Source organism: Vigna unguiculata, chromosome 3, assembly GCF_037176805.1.
Source record: "Vigna unguiculata cultivar grain cowpea cultivar isolate G323 ecotype 2 chromosome 3, ASM3717680v1, whole genome shotgun sequence".
Lineage (NCBI taxonomy): Eukaryota > Viridiplantae > Streptophyta > Magnoliopsida > Fabales > Fabaceae > Vigna > Vigna unguiculata.
In genome coordinates, this window is record NC_140794.1 from 9,616,247 (window position 1) to 9,634,227 (window position 17,981).

General features: G+C 37.1%; 1 protein-coding gene across 1 annotated transcript; it reads right to left on the reverse strand.

The window, feature by feature from the left end:
- Nucleotides 1-2,999: 2,999 nt before the first annotated feature.
- LOC114177614 (trafficking protein particle complex subunit-like protein) lies at nt 3,000-17,981 on the reverse strand. The gene is made up of 12 exons (XM_028063032.1): nt 17,500-17,981; nt 17,323-17,407; nt 7,820-7,950; nt 7,589-7,691; nt 7,415-7,429; nt 5,636-5,781; nt 5,333-5,528; nt 4,913-4,987; nt 4,544-4,660; nt 4,324-4,368; nt 3,599-3,697; nt 3,000-3,471 (listed from the first exon to the last, which is right to left on the reverse strand). Exons 1-12 carry the CDS (start codon nt 17,781-17,783, stop codon nt 3,451-3,453), a joined length of 1,317 nt encoding a protein of 438 aa, XP_027918833.1. The 5' UTR covers nt 17,784-17,981; the 3' UTR covers nt 3,000-3,450.

Consider the following 17,981-nt stretch of genomic DNA (forward strand, 5'->3'; position numbering starts at 1 on the left):
CACTATTCCATCGCATGATTGATTGTTGAGAGGTTTGTTTCTCTTTTGATTCCGTTAAGGTGCACCTCCATTTACGTTGAAACCCCCAATTTTTCGTAGACGCAGCGATGGCGATTTGGTTGAAGTGCAGCGACAGAGGACTGTGGTTGGCGACGTCACAACGAGTGTTTGCTCTTGGTGCAGTGCCTCTCATTTGCTTTATTAATGACTGTTTGGAGATGGATCTGCGGTGTGGTTGGCATCTTTGTTTCCGCTAAGATGGAGTGTTGTAGGAAGTGAATCGGCTTCCGCAAGTGCTTGCTGTGGCTAGTGGTTGATCTGCGCGGCGAAGGATGATATGTTCATGTGGAGGTGGTGGTGCTCCTATGATTGCGTCGTGATTGCGTGGTGACTTCGTGGAGGACCTACAGTGGTTGGTACAGATCTGGCATGTGAATGGACTACAATTGTTTTTGCATTTTGCGTGGTGGGTTGACGATGCAAAAACATGCAAATTTGTCAAAAAAATCATGCATAAAAATTTGTCTGACACTGTGTACCAAACATAATTTTATGTCTAACACTGTGTACTAGACGTTAATTCACGTATGCTAATGCATAGTCAAATGTAAGTTTACGACTACCGGTACTACGTCTGACCTAAACCATATGGGAAAAGCAAAAAGTACCAAACATAAAAGACCTTTTTTGTGTTAGTGTATATTATAGTAAATTTGTTGTTTTTTAGATTTATAGTTTCACATGTCATCAATTGCTATCGAATTATCCATTGATGTTTAATTTTACGTTCAAAGTGTATATGTCAAAAGTCTCACATAGAATGGGGCAAAACGGGTTAGGTTCGACATGTCAGCTCGTCAGTTTGTGTAAAAAGGACGAGCTAGGTTGAAGATTTCAACCTATCAATCCGTTCTAGCCCAATTAATTTGACGAGTCAGTCCATCCTGATTCGTTTGCCCATTTTTATTTTAAATTAAAAATTAAAATAAAAAATAATTAAAAATATTCCTTTTTTTTATATTATATTTTTAAAAGTGCAAATATATAATAGTGTTGCAATTTAAATTATTAACACCTTGCAAATTAAGTTTCAATTATTAGTTATAATAGAGTAATTTTATCATGTAAATATAATAATTATTTTAATTTATCTAATTAAAAAATTTAGTTAATCAATTAAAAGTTTAGAAAATATTTTATATAATTAAATATACTTTCAATATTCATTTATATATATATATATATATATATATATATATGTCTGTGTGTGTTAAATATAACAAATTTGAAAAATTAAAAATTAAAAAATTTGAAAACAAATTAAAAAAATAAAAAAATGATGGGTCATCCAACCTGATCTTTTAACTCGTCTTGTAAAGAATGGATTATCATTATTAGTCGATTTCTATTTAACGGGTCAACTCGACCCAACTTGTTAGCTCGTCTTGTATAGGACATATTATCATTATTTGTCTGTTTATGTTTAACGAATCAATCCCATCCATTTTTATAGGTCACTCATGAGTCGGATAAGACCGACCTATTTTGCTACCCTTAATCCACATCGAAGAGATAAAATCAACATAAAAAACAGATAAAAACTTCGTATGATTAAATTAATTTCATTTCTTAACCTGTTATATATTTTACGATTACATATCACTCTCCTCTCTATATATTTATCCTTTTCCCTTCATCTTACAATGCTAACGTATCCAACGCCTTGTCTTTTAGGAGGGTTCTAATGGAGAGATTGACATTATAGAAATAACTCATGCTCATGTTGCAGGTGTTTTTTAATTTTAATTTCTATGAACTGTTAATATAAAAAATTGAGTAAGTTATATCGAGCCAATATTTTTCTTAAACAATTATAAAAATTGTATTTTGATTTTAAATTAAATTATAAATTATTTTGTTTTTCAACTTTATAAAAATTCATATAAAACATCCTACTGTCAAACAATAAGTGGATAATATAAGCATTAAACAGTAAGTGAACCATTATTACTATATATTTATAACTATATACCTATAAGTAATTTTTTTTTAAATTTTATCTTTCTAATTACTACTTTTAAAATTTAAATTATATATATATATATATATATATATATATATATATATATATATATATATATATATTTAAATAATAATGACCCAACCAAATAAAACCACTCAAGCAAATACCAACCCATCATAACAAGTAGATTAACCTTGTAATGCAACTACAAAAATTTCAAAAGGATGACACTTGACTTCAACAAGAACCGACAACAATTGACACTCACTTCACTACAAAACCACACCAAATCCCTCATTCCAATGCTCCAGCAATTCCCAAGGCAAAAAATTGTCGTTTTCAGCCAAAAATACTTTTTAGAAATTAAAATAATGAAATTTTTTACATTTTAAAAATTAGTCATTAATATATATTTTGGTAAAAAATGTTACCTTATTTCTCATTTTGGAACTGACGATGTTATGGTTAATTTAACCAAAAAGGTAGTCACCTTGATACGATATGGTAAAAAATTTAATTAAAAAATTAAAAAAATGAAATGAAACTAATAACCATCCAACAAAAGTTAATATATTAAACCTTGTTTTGTATTCTTTTTACTTGTATCATGGAAAGTTGAAAATAAGTCTGATGATTTGCTATATGAATAACATAACAATTAGTTTCGAATTTTGTATCATTAAGTAATTTGTTATCTTTAAATAGTTCATGTGTCGAAAAGAATTCACAAGGAACCATACTCAAATTTGGATTACAGTACCATTACGAATATACAGTGGTATCTAAAAACATATATTGAAGGCGTCCAAAGCGTTCATGGTATCAAAACTAAAAATACCTTGTCAAGATATGATATTTATATTCTCAAAACACTCTCTTTGCTCATGTAACTTTAGCTTTTATTATTTTTTGTCATTAAAATTCAGAAACACCCCGTTTGTGTGTGTACGTGTTTGTAAGTATATATATGCAAACATTCATATATAATAAATTTATTAGTCTTTTAATAATTAGTATAATTCACAGTACCTAAGGTACATTAGTATAAAACTGAAAAGTAGACCATCTCTACAGGAGATGATGTTGGATAACTGCATCTTAACAATGAACTGGTTTTCAATGATAATCAAAATAACGGAGCCTCTTGAACCAATAAAAATACGGACTTGGTGATTCTCTCATCAACTAATCAACCACTCACTACTCCAATTTAGTTACAGCACCTTGCAATTTGTCCAATAAAGCTTTGATGATCATGAACGATTCATTGGCCCTAACCGGAAGAGAATCTATTCCTGGCATCATCAAAGAATCGCCAATTGGGAACTTCGTAGCTCTGATATCAGATGCATTGATGACACGGAACATTTGAGTCGGACCAAAGTTACTGTTAACCATTTCTCTCACCAAACTGGAATAGCAACAATTTAATCCGTGTCCACAAAAATCTGCATTAACTAAACAAGTCAGAATGTTGCACTAACTTTTGGGGTTTGAAGGGCAAAGAACACGTCAAGTGTGATAGAAATTTGATATAAGGAACTTGTAGCTTCCCATGAAACAGCTTGAACTAACCTCTAAATCAGGAAGTGGTTCATAAGATTTCATCTCCCTAGTATCAAAAACTGTAACTCCCGAAATTCTCTGAATGCCAGGTTTAGTAGCTATGAGGTTCTGCATATTTGTAAAAAGTAGTGAGATTAATCCATGCCATGCACTGAATTGTAATTTAAAACTTTACTTATCGTCTTCTTAATAGTATCGATCACCACTACTTTTTTATTACTACTCTTTATTTGAAGATAGTAAGAAGTAACCCATGCAATGCAGTAAATTGTAACTAAAACGTTTGTTTTTCTTCATAGTATTTTTAACTTCTCTACGCGTCTTGTCACATCCTGGGAAATGAGGCCTAAATAGATAAATCAATTATTAAGCAATAGCTAAAGTTGATTATGTACAAACAAATATTGAATATCGACTGTTTTATCAACTTACCTACCTACTAATCTCGGAGAGAAATCAGTATCAAAGAACTATCAAACTTAACATAGATAAATAAAACACTCGAAACCGGCCTGGTCCCAGCATTTTATAGACACAAAACAAAATAATAAACAGAGGCCCCTAATAATAAATATAAGACATTATTTTATCACATGTGAAGAAAACTGATGATTATAAATGAATGACTGACTTTATTAAGTAGGATAGGAGCTGACTAAATTTCGTCAAGTAAATGATTCCAAAATTTCGACTCCACTACCAAAAATACTACACAAGATTTCTTAAAGTCATACCAGGTGGAAATCTGTTGATCCTAGAGCCTGAATCTGAGATAAAACCTGTACATGGTGGTTTCCAACATCTTACGTCAGTTAACAGCAAGAAAAGTTCAAGCATAAGAATTGTGCACAATGGCAATATCATACTCCAAATCAGAAATTTTGATGTACCAGGGAAAAATAAAGGTATAATACTGACAATCTAAGACAGAGAACATCCAGATAAAGGTATTACCATTGATTGAAGGCCATTAATCGTAACTACTCTCTCCCCATATGAACCATTTTGAGATAAGCTTATTTCAAATGGACCCAGCTCTTTATCAGTATGATTTGTAAGATTCAGCTTTATCTGCAAACAACACACAAAACTTTAGCTTCCACATTTTTGTTTGTTCTTGCTAGAACAATAAACTCAACGATTAAAAGTAGACCGAAATTAGAAATAGCTATCCTACTCCCTTTAGTATATAGACTACCAACAACTGCTAGCCTGCTACATAGGGTTTAAAATGACCCATAGCCCAGAAGAAACCTAGGCTATTAAAAATGCAGCTTCTAGTTTATAATGAGCATGAGACCTGTATAAGATAAAAAAAATTACCCCAAACGGTTTTTGAAGATTAATTATGGATGGAACCTCTACAACTTGCAACTCAATCTCCTTCTTTGTTGCTGGCTGCAAAGAAAAATTTCCAGACAAAAATATTGGTGTATGAGAAAATTAAATTACCATAATTAAGAAAACTGAAGGAAAAACATTAAACATGAATATTAAATTTAAAAGCATAATTCAGAAAAATGAAGCAGAAGCATAATTTATTCAGGGAAACTAAATGACCATAATTTTAAAGCATTAAATTTAGTAAGTCAACAATTTACCATGCATTTATTAAGTTAACAATTTACCAGAAACAAAGAGGTTCGGCCATCAACTTTGTATAGTTTAGTGAAATTTAGCATAAAACAAACCAGATAGCTACTTCATTTATTAACTAATCAATATTGAAGAAACAACACTTACAGTCCCCAATATTTGCTGGGTTTGCAGGCGACCGGGTTCACCCAAATTTGTTCGCCATGTTATCTGAAGTTTACCAAGAACATTACTTCCTTCAGCTTTTGTTTGAGCCAAACCATCTGATGGCGTTGTCAATTGATAGAGATAGTTGTAAATTCCTCCACCAGATCTAATTAGTATTGGTGGCTTAAATGTCTCCCTGAAAATTTAATTTGGTTTATAATCAATAGCAATAATAAAATGTAATAGTTTGGCATTTGTTGATTCTAGTTTGGTTCACACCTAAAGAAATGCTATGGCGCTAACCTTGTAGGACTATCTTTCTCAGAATGGTGTCCATCACCTTTAAGAATTGTTGCGCTATAATGCTGAGCAGGTTCAAAATCAACTTGGTCCATGAAAAGGTTCGATTTTGTATGGTTTTCAATACAAGCTTCCAGAAAGGTAGTTTCCTGAAACAGATTAAGTAGATAACTTGACGCACAACATTAGGTACAGGTACGTGGGTACTTTAGTTTATTAAGCTGATATTGTTTCCATAAAGCCTAAAAAACTGAATTAGAGCATTAGACAATTTCTTCAAGCATAAAGGTTGAAGAACTTAGAAGGTGTTTGGTTAGTTTCCATTCTCATCTTTTATTACTTTGTGTTCATTGATAACTTTAAAAATGTCACTTTTTTTTTCATTTTATTTTACTATTTTTTCAGCAATCTGTGAAGGAAATAAAATGAAACAACAGAATGTAGATTCTACCATCTCCTTCACAAATTTTTACACTGTAAAACAAAACGAAGGTGGCATTTTTTTTTTTGTAATTGTTAGTAAAATTGCATCAATAATGAAAATAAAAACAAAATCAATCACCCTGATGGATGGTATTTTTATTGATTATGAGAGATTTGTTTAAAAGACTAGTGATGATTAGACATCAATCCAATATTGAGAACTAGAACCTTGACAGCCTGAAGGCTTTCAACAAATGAACGCATAAATTATGTTCAAGAAATTTCAGAAGTTAAAAGTACTTCAGATACTTCACTTGAGCGATCTAATGATCAATATGTGTGGATTTTTTAATATAAAATAATAAAAGAATTCGTAACACCAATCCATCATGTATCAATAAATAATAAATCACAAAAAGCAAAAATAATCAGATTTTAAGGTTTGTAGGCTTTTCTGCATCATTGCTCTTATTGAAAGAGTGCAATAGGATTACTAGATTCCTTCCCTACCTTACAAAGAGAGACAATAACTATTTGCAATAACCGAGAGTATCGTTATAATTATAGAAATAAGGAATAGATCCTATATAATTAAGAATATCTAGAATATATATGTATTATTAGGAATGTTTTCATTTATTCTCGTATCATATCTTTATTAGTAGAGGATATCAAATCTCTACTTATTGTATTGATTCTTTTTTCTCAACATAAATACAGTACATGTTGTTTCAAACACACGGTTTCTTCTTTTCCTATAACAAGTATGTAGTAATGATTTAGCAATGGTTTTTCTAAAATATAAAGGATACACATTATAAATGGATATGAAACTGTAGATAGTAAGTTCAAGTTGTTTTATGAATGGCTATGCTAGATTCATTGCTGATAGCATCTAATAAAAAATGTAAATAGGACAAGCAATAAACTTCAAAAATTGATTGTTAAAAGAGTATAAAAATGAAACGAAAAGAACATACAGATTTATAAACATTCCTTATTGCCTATTTTCTTTTGATTGATTCTTAATTTCTAACTGATATTAAGTATATTGGATGACAATGTGCTTGAAACACACCCAAAATTAAAAAGGAAACTGCATTTATAATGCTATTAAGGATTTTATTGTTTGTTTTAATACTAACGAGTTTTAGAAAGAGAAGTTTCATTATGCTTTCCTTAGATAGACAAGCAAATAATCCCAATATTTTGAATGGTGTAATCCGAAAATTTTGAACATTAACAAAAATATACTACACATTAAACATGATTAGACCATTTTACACCATTAACAGCATGTTTATCCAGGAAAACAGTATCCACTTACACTTGAATAGTATATTCAAATCATTGACATACCTTGATAACACGGACCTGCAAAAAAGTTTTCAACACACATGTAAGTCATACGAATTTTGAAAGATCATATAGTGATCATTAGTAACTCAGGTACTCGATAATTGGATAATTGTTTTATTGGAGAACATAATTTCCTTCAAATTCAACAAATATCATTAACAAAGAGAATAATACCTTTGTTCTAACGGAAAGCGGATTAGCAACAATGAACTTGAAAAATTGGGGAAGATATTTACGCTCACCATCACCATCATTATACAATGCAGTGCAGACAAGCCTAAGGGCATTTGCACAAACACAATTGTAAGAAATTAAAAATGAGAGAAAGAAGAAACTTAGTAAATCCAAATAAAACTGCATGCAAGCATGAACATACTGAGACAAGGACAGAGGGTCACAACTTACGTGTGAGGCCCAAGCTCTTTCACATCATGTTCTACAATAAAATCATAACGCCCACCAGCACGGATAGATTCAACTGGTGATTTTGATGTGTCTAGAAGAAGTATTCTCTGTCTTTCTGTTTGAATTTCAGCCTGTCAGTTACAAAGTTTTGAATAACTAATTAAATTAATTTCTCAAAGGATTAAAAAACAAATTCAGCACTATAGCTATTATGAATACATTTACATTTTTGTGGTCAAATTCAATCTCATGCATATAAAGATGGAAAATAGTGACGAAGCAGAGAAAAAATTTCTGGTTAGGAATGGAAATTATTGGAGCTAAGGAATTTTATTTTATTTATATCTTGTGCTGTCTACAAGTGTAGGAAGGATACCCAACAAAAGAGCAGAGAAAACAAAATCAGATAAAGAATTTTAATACATCATCTCCCCTCTGTCTAGACAGTTACTACATTTTAAACTAACGAATACCCCAATCAAAATCCTTCAGCCTTGTGCTGACGCTCTTGGGTCATGCTCCTTTGCCTCCCATCATGCTTTTTGTGACTCCCGCCACATGTCCCTCCTTGATTATTCCTTCAAGTCCCACACGCTCATCTCTCATGGTCCTCTGCATCCCTTTTCCATACAATTCACCCACCATCGAAATCAACCTTGTCCTCAAGGTGGAAGTGAAGATAAGCTTGAGCCAACATTGAGTTATCTTCTCTGTAGCATCCTCGACTGAACCATTTTCCCACTGAATCAAAGATTGAGAAACTGGTTGATTCCCTTTGAGTATTACCCGAGACTTCATGATAGCAAGTGATTGAATGAGTGGAGATACATCGAAGTCAAAAATTGGCAACGATACATAAGGTTGATCATGATTTCCCTGACACATTTTCAGCCATGGAATACTGGATGGATTATGGCTGAATCCGGAAGCTTTAAGTTGTAAGCAACCGTTCCTATTCACTGCAAGACTTCAAGGGGACTCAAATATCTCACGCCGAGTTTCAGATTTTTCCTCAGGGCCAATGAATGTTGTCTATACAGTTGAAGTTTGACCAACACCAAGTCACCCACCTCAAAGTGCACATCTTGTCATTTCATATTCGCATACTTCTTTTGAATCCGTTGAGCTCGTTGTAAATTCAATTTCAATTTTTGCAAGATAACATCTCTTGCCAACAATTGTTCTTGCACAGCAGGTGGATCATTATCCTGAGGGACATATTTCTATAGTTGGGGGGTTCACAACCATACACACCTTTAAAGGGTGTCATGCCAGCACTTGTATAACATGTTGTGTTAGACCAATATTCTACCTGGGAAGCAACTTGGACCAATCTTTTGGAGAGTCAAAAGTGAAACAGCAAAGATATAATTCCAGACACTTGTTGAGAGCCTAAGATTAAGGTGGTATGCAGATGACATGTTCAATGTCGTACTACTAAGTTGCAACAAATATTTCCAAAACTAACTGGTGAACACTTTATCTCTATCAGAGACAATGGACTTAGGAAATCCATGTAATTACACTATATATTTAACAAAAATCTCAGCTACCACTTTGCTAGTATAGTCAGTCTTCAAGGGCATGAAATGAGTTGCCTTAAACAATCTATCGATCACAACATAAATGACAGTGAACCCTTGAGATGGAGGCAGGCTAGTAATGAAATCCATAGCCAAGTCTTCCCAAATTGCCTCGGGAATGGCTAAGGGTTGTAGCAAACCCGAAGGCATGTTGTAGCAGCTTTAGCCTACTGGAAAACTAAACATTGTTGAACAAAAAACTTGAGGTCCTTATGCATACTTGACCAATAAAATTGAGTAGCAATTCTAGCAAGAGTTCTAGAAAACCCAGCATGTCCCCCAATGAAAGAGCTACGAAACTCGTGTAAGATGGTTTGTATGAGTGCATGAGTCGCAGGTACCACAATCCTATTTTTCCAAAACAACAAGCCTTGGTGGATAGACTAATGAGGTTTGGTATTGATATTGTCAAAACAGGTAGCAAAGTGTATTTGTAATTCCGACTCAAGTTGAAGTTCCACTTGAAGAAGCAGGTGTTGTGTAGTCGTCGAATCTTCTACTGATACATGGACAACTGTGTGGACCGATGGGCTTACCAGTCTTGATCAATACTGTTAAGAAAGGGACTCCAAGGTTTGAAACCTGGCTCTGATACCATGTTAAGAAGTGGATTTTAAGCCTAACTCAACCTTACAAAACTGGTTTGTAGAGTGAAGTTTGCACCCACTTATATACTATAAACCCACCTTATCTCTAGTTGATGTAGGATTTCCAACAGTTACAAAGGATGATGCTATCACATCGAACGTGTTCTTGGGAAAGAAAATCAATATATTTTGTTACGTAGCTTATCCCTTAGACCTTTTTGAAGAAGGTTTTGTTACTAACATGTTTACTTCTATTGTCGATAATGCATTTCAGTTCAAGGCACTGCATGCTCTACATCTGGAGGATACATGAATCCCAACTGCATATATTAAAACTTCATAGAAGAAAACCAAGCACTGAGAAATTGGTTGAGACCAAGCCATGTGAAATGATCTAGAAAGAGAATCAGCTGCAATATTCTCTTTACTTGGCTTGTATTTGTTAGAATTATTACCTATACCTATTGTATCATTAACCCTATGTGTAGGGGGTTGAGTGTGGGAAACTACCTACTGCCATATCTACTGTTGCATGTAATCATGCCTAGTATCTTAGAGTAGTCTTTTCATATCTTTTCATATGTACGTGCTTGCTTCATTATAAATAGGAGAGGAAGAGAGTGGTACTGTAGTCCACTACTCATTTTAAAGTCTCAGTCTCAAGTTGGTATCAGAGCGGGTCGATCCCGCTCTGGTTTCCGTCTGGTCTGTCCATTGGCACTTGTTGCCATCGTCCGCGGCTGTCCGCCGCTATTCGTCACTGTTAATCACCGTCTGCAGCTGTTCACTGCCATAAAACACTATCCAAAGCTACCCACTGTCACTGTTCACAAAACCGTCGCTGTCTGCCACTGTTCGCCGCCGTCCGCCACTGTTCGCCGCCGGCCGCCGTCTCCGGCCACCTCAGTTTTCGCCGGCGACCACTGGATCTGGAGCGCCTCTCCGAGCGACAGCCAACCCCACCGGTGCCGGAACCAGCCTCCCGTCGACGCGCCGCCACGCGCCGCTTCTCTCTCCGCTGCGAACAGGCGCGTGCAGCCCACGCGCCGCCTTCTGCTGCTCGGAACCTCACGGCGCCACCTCCGTAGCTCTCGCCGGAGTCTTCTGCTGCTGTTCCAACCCTCAAAACTCCGATTCAGTGAGGTCCAGATGTCACCCTTGCGGACATCTCCCTCGGTCGTTTAAAAATCTCCACTGTTTTTTGCGTTTCTGTGTTTCTGCTCTCTGTTTTTTTGTTCCCTTGATCAGAAATGGCCTCTGGAAGTGTTGTTTCATTCTCTGGAAGTCCTTCCATTACTTCCGAGAAGCTAGATGGACAAAATTACCTCTCTTGGTCCGCTGCTGTCGAGATGTGGTTCCTTGGTCAAGGACATCATGACCACCTTGAGAAAGACGGAAGCCATGTGCCTCGAGAAAAAGCCGAACAGTGGAAGCAAGCAGATTTTCAATTGTGTGCCTTGTTGTGGCAATCCGTGGAGCCGAGACTATTAATGTCTCTTAGGGCATTCAAAACATGTCACTCGTTTTGGAAGAGGACTCAGAATATCTATGCCAACGATATCCAACGCCTATATGATTCGGCGGACAAGTTGGCATCTCTGAAAATGACCAATCATGACATGATCTCCTTCATGAATGAAGCACAATCAGCCGTGGAAGACCTGCGGATGTTTCTCGAAGTCGACGCTTCAGATGAAATGAAGAAGAAGCTGGACAAATACTATATGGTGATGATTCTTCGCGCCATTCATCCAGACTTCAATCACATTAGAGATCAACTGTTGACCTCTCATGAGGTCCCTTCCATGGACACCCTGATCCAGCGTATGATTCGTGTCCCGAAAGTCCCAACACTTGAAATTCAAGAATCTCATGCTCGAGTAGATTCATCTGTTATGGCCGCTACTCGAGGAAGAGGAGGACGTGGACCTAGAGGAGGTGGACGTGGAGGCCGTGGACGTCCTCAATGCACGTATTGCAAGAGGATGGGTCACACTCAAGAAAACTGTTACTCCTTACATGGATTTCCTGCCAAAACAGCCAATGTCTCCCAGGCAGAGACTACTGACTCCAAGTTCACTGAGGACGAGTATCAAGAGTACCTACGCCTCAAATCCAACAGCTTGGCACAGTCATCTCAAGCTCCAAGTACATCAACTGTTTGTATCTCCCAATCCATGGAAGGTCACAATTCATGGGTAATTGACTCTGGTGCTTCTGATCACATTTCTGGTAATACCTCCTTGTTCTCAACCATTTCATTCCAAGAAAAATCTCACTTTATAACCCTCGCAAATGGTTCTAAAACATCCTCAAAGGGAGTCGGTCAAGCCATCTTATCTCCATCCTTAAATCTAAAATCTGTCCTTTTTGTCCCTAATTGTCCTTTCAATTTAATTTCCTTAAGTCAGTTAACCAAAACATTGAATTGCTCTGTAACCTTCGATGACAAATCTTTTGTTATACAGGAGCGTGGCTCGGGGAGACGGATTGGAGAAGGATATGAAGCGGGCGGATTATACCATTTTGGATCTCGTCCACGTGTGTCATGTGTTGCAGCCCCCAATCCTAAAATGTTACATGATCGGCTTGGTCACCCTCACCTGTCCAAGTTAAAGAAAATGTTTCCTGAACTTAGTCGTCTCCAGACTTTAGAATGTGAGTCATGTCAACTAGGAAAACATGTTAGATCTACCTTTCCTAAAAGATCTCAATCAAAGTGTACTTCTAGTTTTTCTGTCATCCATTCCGATATCTGCGGACCTAGTCGTGTCTCATCTTTTGGCTTTAGGTATTTTGTTACTTTCATTGATGAATATTCGAGATGTACTTGGGTTTATCTTATGAAAGATCGTTCTGAATTATTATCCCTCTTCACATCCTTTTTGAATGAAATCAAGAATCAATTTGGTCAAGTAATTAAAATCTTAAGAAGTGACAATGCCAAAGAGTATTTTTCGTCTGCTCTTTCTAATGTTTTGAGTTCCCATGGTATCCTGCACCAGTCTACTTGTCCTCATACGCCACAACAAAATGGTATAGCAGAAAGGAAAAATCGACACTTAGTTGAAACTGCTCGTACCCTTTTGCTTAGTGCCAACGTTCCTGTCCATCACTGGGGAGATGCCATCTTAACTGCAGGTTTTCTTATTAATCGGATGCCATCTTCCTCTCTCAATCATAAGGTCCCTTTCTCCATTCTGTTTCCAGACAATCCTCTCGAAATCCACATCCCATTTATAATTTTCTTAGCTATCACCGATTATCGCCTTCCTATTGTTCACTTTTATCCTCAGTGTCTTCTGTTGTTATTCCCAAAAATGTGAATGAAGCACTTGATCATCCTGGATGGCGACAAGCCATGATTGCAGAGATGCAGGCTCTTGAAAGCAATCATACTTGGGAGCTCGTGCCCCTCCCTTTGGGTAAGAAGGCTGTTGGTTGTCGATGGGTGTATGCAATTAAAGTTGGCCCTGATGGTCAGGTTGATCGACTCAAAGCCCGATTGGTTGCAAAAGGGTACACTCAGGTTTATGGCCTTGACTATTGTGACACCTTCTCTCCCGTGGCCAAGATGACTACTATTCGCCTCTTCTTTGCAATGGCAGCCATTCGTCACTGGCCTCTTCATCAGTTGGATATCAAAAATGCCTTTCTTCATGGTGATCTTGAGGAGGAAGTTTACATGGAGCAACCTCCTGGGTTTGTTGCTCAGGGGGAGTCTGGTATGGTATGCAAATTGCATCGATCTTTATATGGCCTCAAACAATCACCACGAGCTTGGTTTGGAAAATTCAGCTCCATTGTTCAGAAATTTGGGTTAAGACGCAGTGAGGCAGATCACTCAGTCTTTTACAAACATACCTCTCCTGGGAAATGTGTCTACCTAATAGTATATGTTGATGATATTGTTATTACAGGAAATGATACTACTGGAATATCTCAACTGAAGGAGCACTTGTGTAAACATTTTCAAACCAAGGATCTCGGAAGCCTCAAATACTTCTTGGGCATTGAAGTAGCTCAGTCAAAAGATGGAGTTGTAATCTCTCAAAGGAAATATGCTCTTGATATATTACAAGAAACAGGTATGACTGACTGCAGACCAGTAGAGAGTCCTATGGACCCGAATCAGAAGTTAACAACAGTAGAAGGCGAATTATTCTCCGATCCAGAGAGATATAGGAGGCTCGTTGGAAAGTTAATTTATCTCACTATTACGAGGCCTGATCTATCTTTCGCAGTTGGAATTGTTAGCCAGTTTATGCAGACTCCATGTCTTGGACATTGGAATGCCATCATCCGTATTTTAAGGTACCTCAAGAAGGCTCCAGGACAAGGTTTGCTATATGAAGATAAAGGAAATGTTCAAATCTCTGGGTACTGTGATGCTGATTGGGCAGGCTCTCCTATTGACAGACGCTCTACTACGGGATATTGTGTCCTCCTTGGAGGAAATGTTATCTCTTGGAAAAGTAAGAAGCAAAATGTAGTGGCTCGATCCACCGCTGAAGCTGAATATCGGGCAATGGCGTCTCTCACGTGTGAACTCATATGGGTAAAGCAATTTCTTCGAGAGCTTAACTTATGTGAAATTCAGACCATGAAGATGTATTGTGACAACCAGGCTGCTCTCCACATTGCATCAAATCCAGTGTTTCATGAGAGAACTAAACACATAGAAATTGACTGCCACTTTGTTCGAGAAAAATTGATGACCAAGGAAATTTGTACTGAGTTCGTTGGGTCAAATGACCAACTTGCAGATGTGTTGACCAAGTCATTAAGGGGACCTCGGGTTGAGTTCATTTGTTCCAAGCTTGGTTCATACAATTTGTATGCTCCAGCTTGAGGGGGAGTGTTAGAATTATTACCTATACCTATTGTATCATTAACCCTATGTGTAGGGGGTTGAGTGTGGGAAACTACCTACTGCCATATCTACTGTTGCATGTAATCATGCCTAGTATCTTAGAGTAGTCTTTTCATATCTTTTCATATGTACGTGCTTGCTTCATTATAAATAGGAGAGGAAGAGAGTGGTACTGTAGTCCACTACTCATATTTTAAAGTCTCAGTCTCAAGTGTATTCAATAGTGAAGTGATAACCAAGTAGTTTAAGAAGCCATTTCTGCTGCTTGGGAGTTTGTAAATTCTGATCTATAAAAGTCCTCAAAGTTTTCTAATCCATTTTTTATCACAAATTTATGACCCATCAGATAGTGACGAAATTTGGCCACTGCTTCCGATACTACATATAGTTCCCTGACATAAGCAGATTGTCTCTGCATGGAACAAGACATTTTCTTAGAGAAAAAGGCAATAGGATGGAGGTTTTGACTCAAAAACAGCACCAATTGCCACTCTTGAAGCATCTGATTCCAATTAGAAGGGCAAGGTAAAATTGGGAAAAACAAGAATTGAAGCTTGGGTTACAGCCCCCTTCAATTTTGTGAAAGCCAAAGAAGCATAATAATCATGAACCGAGTCATCCTGAGTAAGCTTAAACAAATCACAGTGAGGGCATTCACACGGTGAGGGGCCAAATTCCAATTGAAGTACAAGCATAAAAGCAACGCATGAGGGAAAAACATTAGATCTCGACTGCATTTGGTACCAAGGAACAACGTCCTTGTCCATATGAACTGAAGCGATGAGTAAGTTTTGGTCCTCCAGCGTTTTGTAGTAATAAGAAAACTATTCAACTTGGAAAATCCACTGCAAAACATCTGAACTGCCAAAGCGCAAAAAATCTAGTTTAATATTGCGAAACTGGAATGATGATGATTGAGGAGAAAGACGAGATCCAAATTCCAGAGTAGCAATGGATTTCAGCATGTTGTCCATGGTCTCAAATCGCATAGAGTCATCTTTTATACGTTCACATAAGGTTGCAATTAAGGCCTATAAGTCACAGTCCTTCATCGCAATTGTCGTGGATAGTTGTTGGACATCAACAACAACTTCTTTCGAGCGTAGCTCAGTGGAAATCCCCTTCAAGCAAGTGTTCTCCACCATGAGAATGAAAGCACCAATGGAATAATTGGTATATCCAAGACGAAGCAGAGAAAAGATTTCTAGCCAGGAATGGAAATTATGGGAGTTGAGGAGTTTTATTTTATTTTATTTAAATCATGTGTTGTCTACAAGTGCAGGAAGGATATCCAACAAAAGCATAGAAAACAAAATCAAAGAGAGAAAGAATTCTAATACATCATCGCCCCCTCTCTCTAAATGGTTACTGCTTTTTAGACTAACGAATACCCCACTAAAAATCCTTCAGCCTTGTGCTAACGCTCTTGGGTTGTGCTCCTTTGCCTCCCATCATGCTTTTTGTGCCTCCCGTCACGTGACCCTCCTTGATTATTCCTTCAGGTCCCACACGTTGGTCGACCAAAGGACATTTCCCACGGGACCTCATTGAAGGTCCTCTGAAATGTAAAACATTCCAAAGGAGGGTGATGTTTTCTAGTAGGAAATGAATAAGGGGAAGATGATGATTCCGCACATAAAAGGTTGAAAAGAAGTGAGTCTCAAATGCTGGTCAAACAGATCCAATATAATTAGGAATAAGAATTTTTGAACAGCTTTTACCATAAGACAAAAAATCTTAAGAAAAAAAATCTTCAACCGTGATCTATAAAGGAATAAGAGCTTTTCCTGCAGTTATCCTGAGTCAGTTCGTTTAAATAACCTCAAGCTAACTAACAATGTAGAAAAACGAGTTCAGGCTCGAATTAGGGCCTGAATGAAACACTAAACGAGTAAAAGAATCCTCTAGTTAACACAGATGACTTAAATCATCGATCACTCGTAAACATACACATGCCTGTTGGCCCCAAAAACAATGAAGAATTTCTCTCAGACCTAACAGAACGTAAGGATGCCTAAAACCATTCCATGGGAGGGTATCATCAGTAGAGAATGTACAAGTGAAAGATCATTCCAGACTCAAAAAGTAAAAGAAGACATGTATTATAAAGTCTTCCCATAATGATATCTATAAAGGACTAAGATTTTTGAGCCGTTAACGTTAGAGAGTTCATTTATATAATATCAGCTAATCAAACAGAGCAACCGGGGCTTGGAACTAGAAAAAAGAGCTAAACAACACATGGAGAGATTCTCAAGCATCACTATAAGCAAGTCCTATACGAACATTCCATCTCTCCACACCCCTTAGAACGCTTTAACTAACCTCCTAAAGCACGTAACGTATTGCAATATAACAAACATTAAAACATGAGTCAAGGGAGTTCCAGTAAGCTCAGGGAGTGAGAAAATTGATTCATGAATGGCAGTGGAGTGGAAAAATTGGATATAGAAAGAGGACCTTGATAATGACTTCTCTGACTTCAAAATTGGAGCTGTTGTTAATACTTATGTAGCTGCAGAAAGTCTCTCCCAAATAAATAGCTCTACAAATGGAGAGTGCGAGTGAGCAATAATAATGGATCGAGTTGAATTGAAGAGAGAGAGAGAGAGAGAGAGAGAGAGAGAGAGAGAGTACCCGAATGACTGAGGCAGAACGAGGAGGCCAGAGAGGCCCATGGCGTCGGAGAAGTGGTGGAGGAGGAAGCGGTCGCGGTAGTTGGGATCGGAGTTGTCGTTGGCATAAAGAGAGGGGGCGGGGGCGGCGGAGGGGTCGTCGAAAAGGTCTTCTCCGACGAAGATGTCGGTGAGGTCGAGGCGGAGGGGAGGGTCGACGTTGAAGGAAGGGCGGCAGAGACGCATCACACGAAACGCGAGGGAATGCGATCCTCCTCCCTGGCCCTGACCCTGACCCTGACTCATCGCTTCTTCTTCTTCTTCTTCTTCACTTCCAAATGCAAAAGAAAAATGCAGAAAGATTCTTCACTTCAATTCTACCAATGATTCAATTTCAATTTCAATTCAAAGGCTTCCAATTAGATCACAACGATTGACTCTGCTGTCTGGGTTGGGCATGGCTACCCCTTTTCCCTACCTTACACTGTCTTTCTTTCTCTCACA

What these genes read in the sequence shown, in the direction of transcription:
- LOC114177614 (XM_028063032.1), bottom strand. Translation starts at nt 17,783, where the DNA reads ATGAGTCAGGGTCAGGGTCAGGGCCAGGGAGGAGGATCGCATTCCCTC. An exon ending in GATCAACAGATTTCCACCTG is followed by an intron (nt 3,698 to 4,323) that starts GTATGACTTTAA and finishes ACAAATATGCAG; the next exon opens with AACCTCATAGCTACTAAACC. An exon ending in AACCACTTCCTGATTTAGAG is followed by an intron (nt 3,472 to 3,598) that starts GTTAGTTCAAGC and finishes TAGTTAATGCAG; the next exon opens with ATTTTTGTGGACACGGATTA.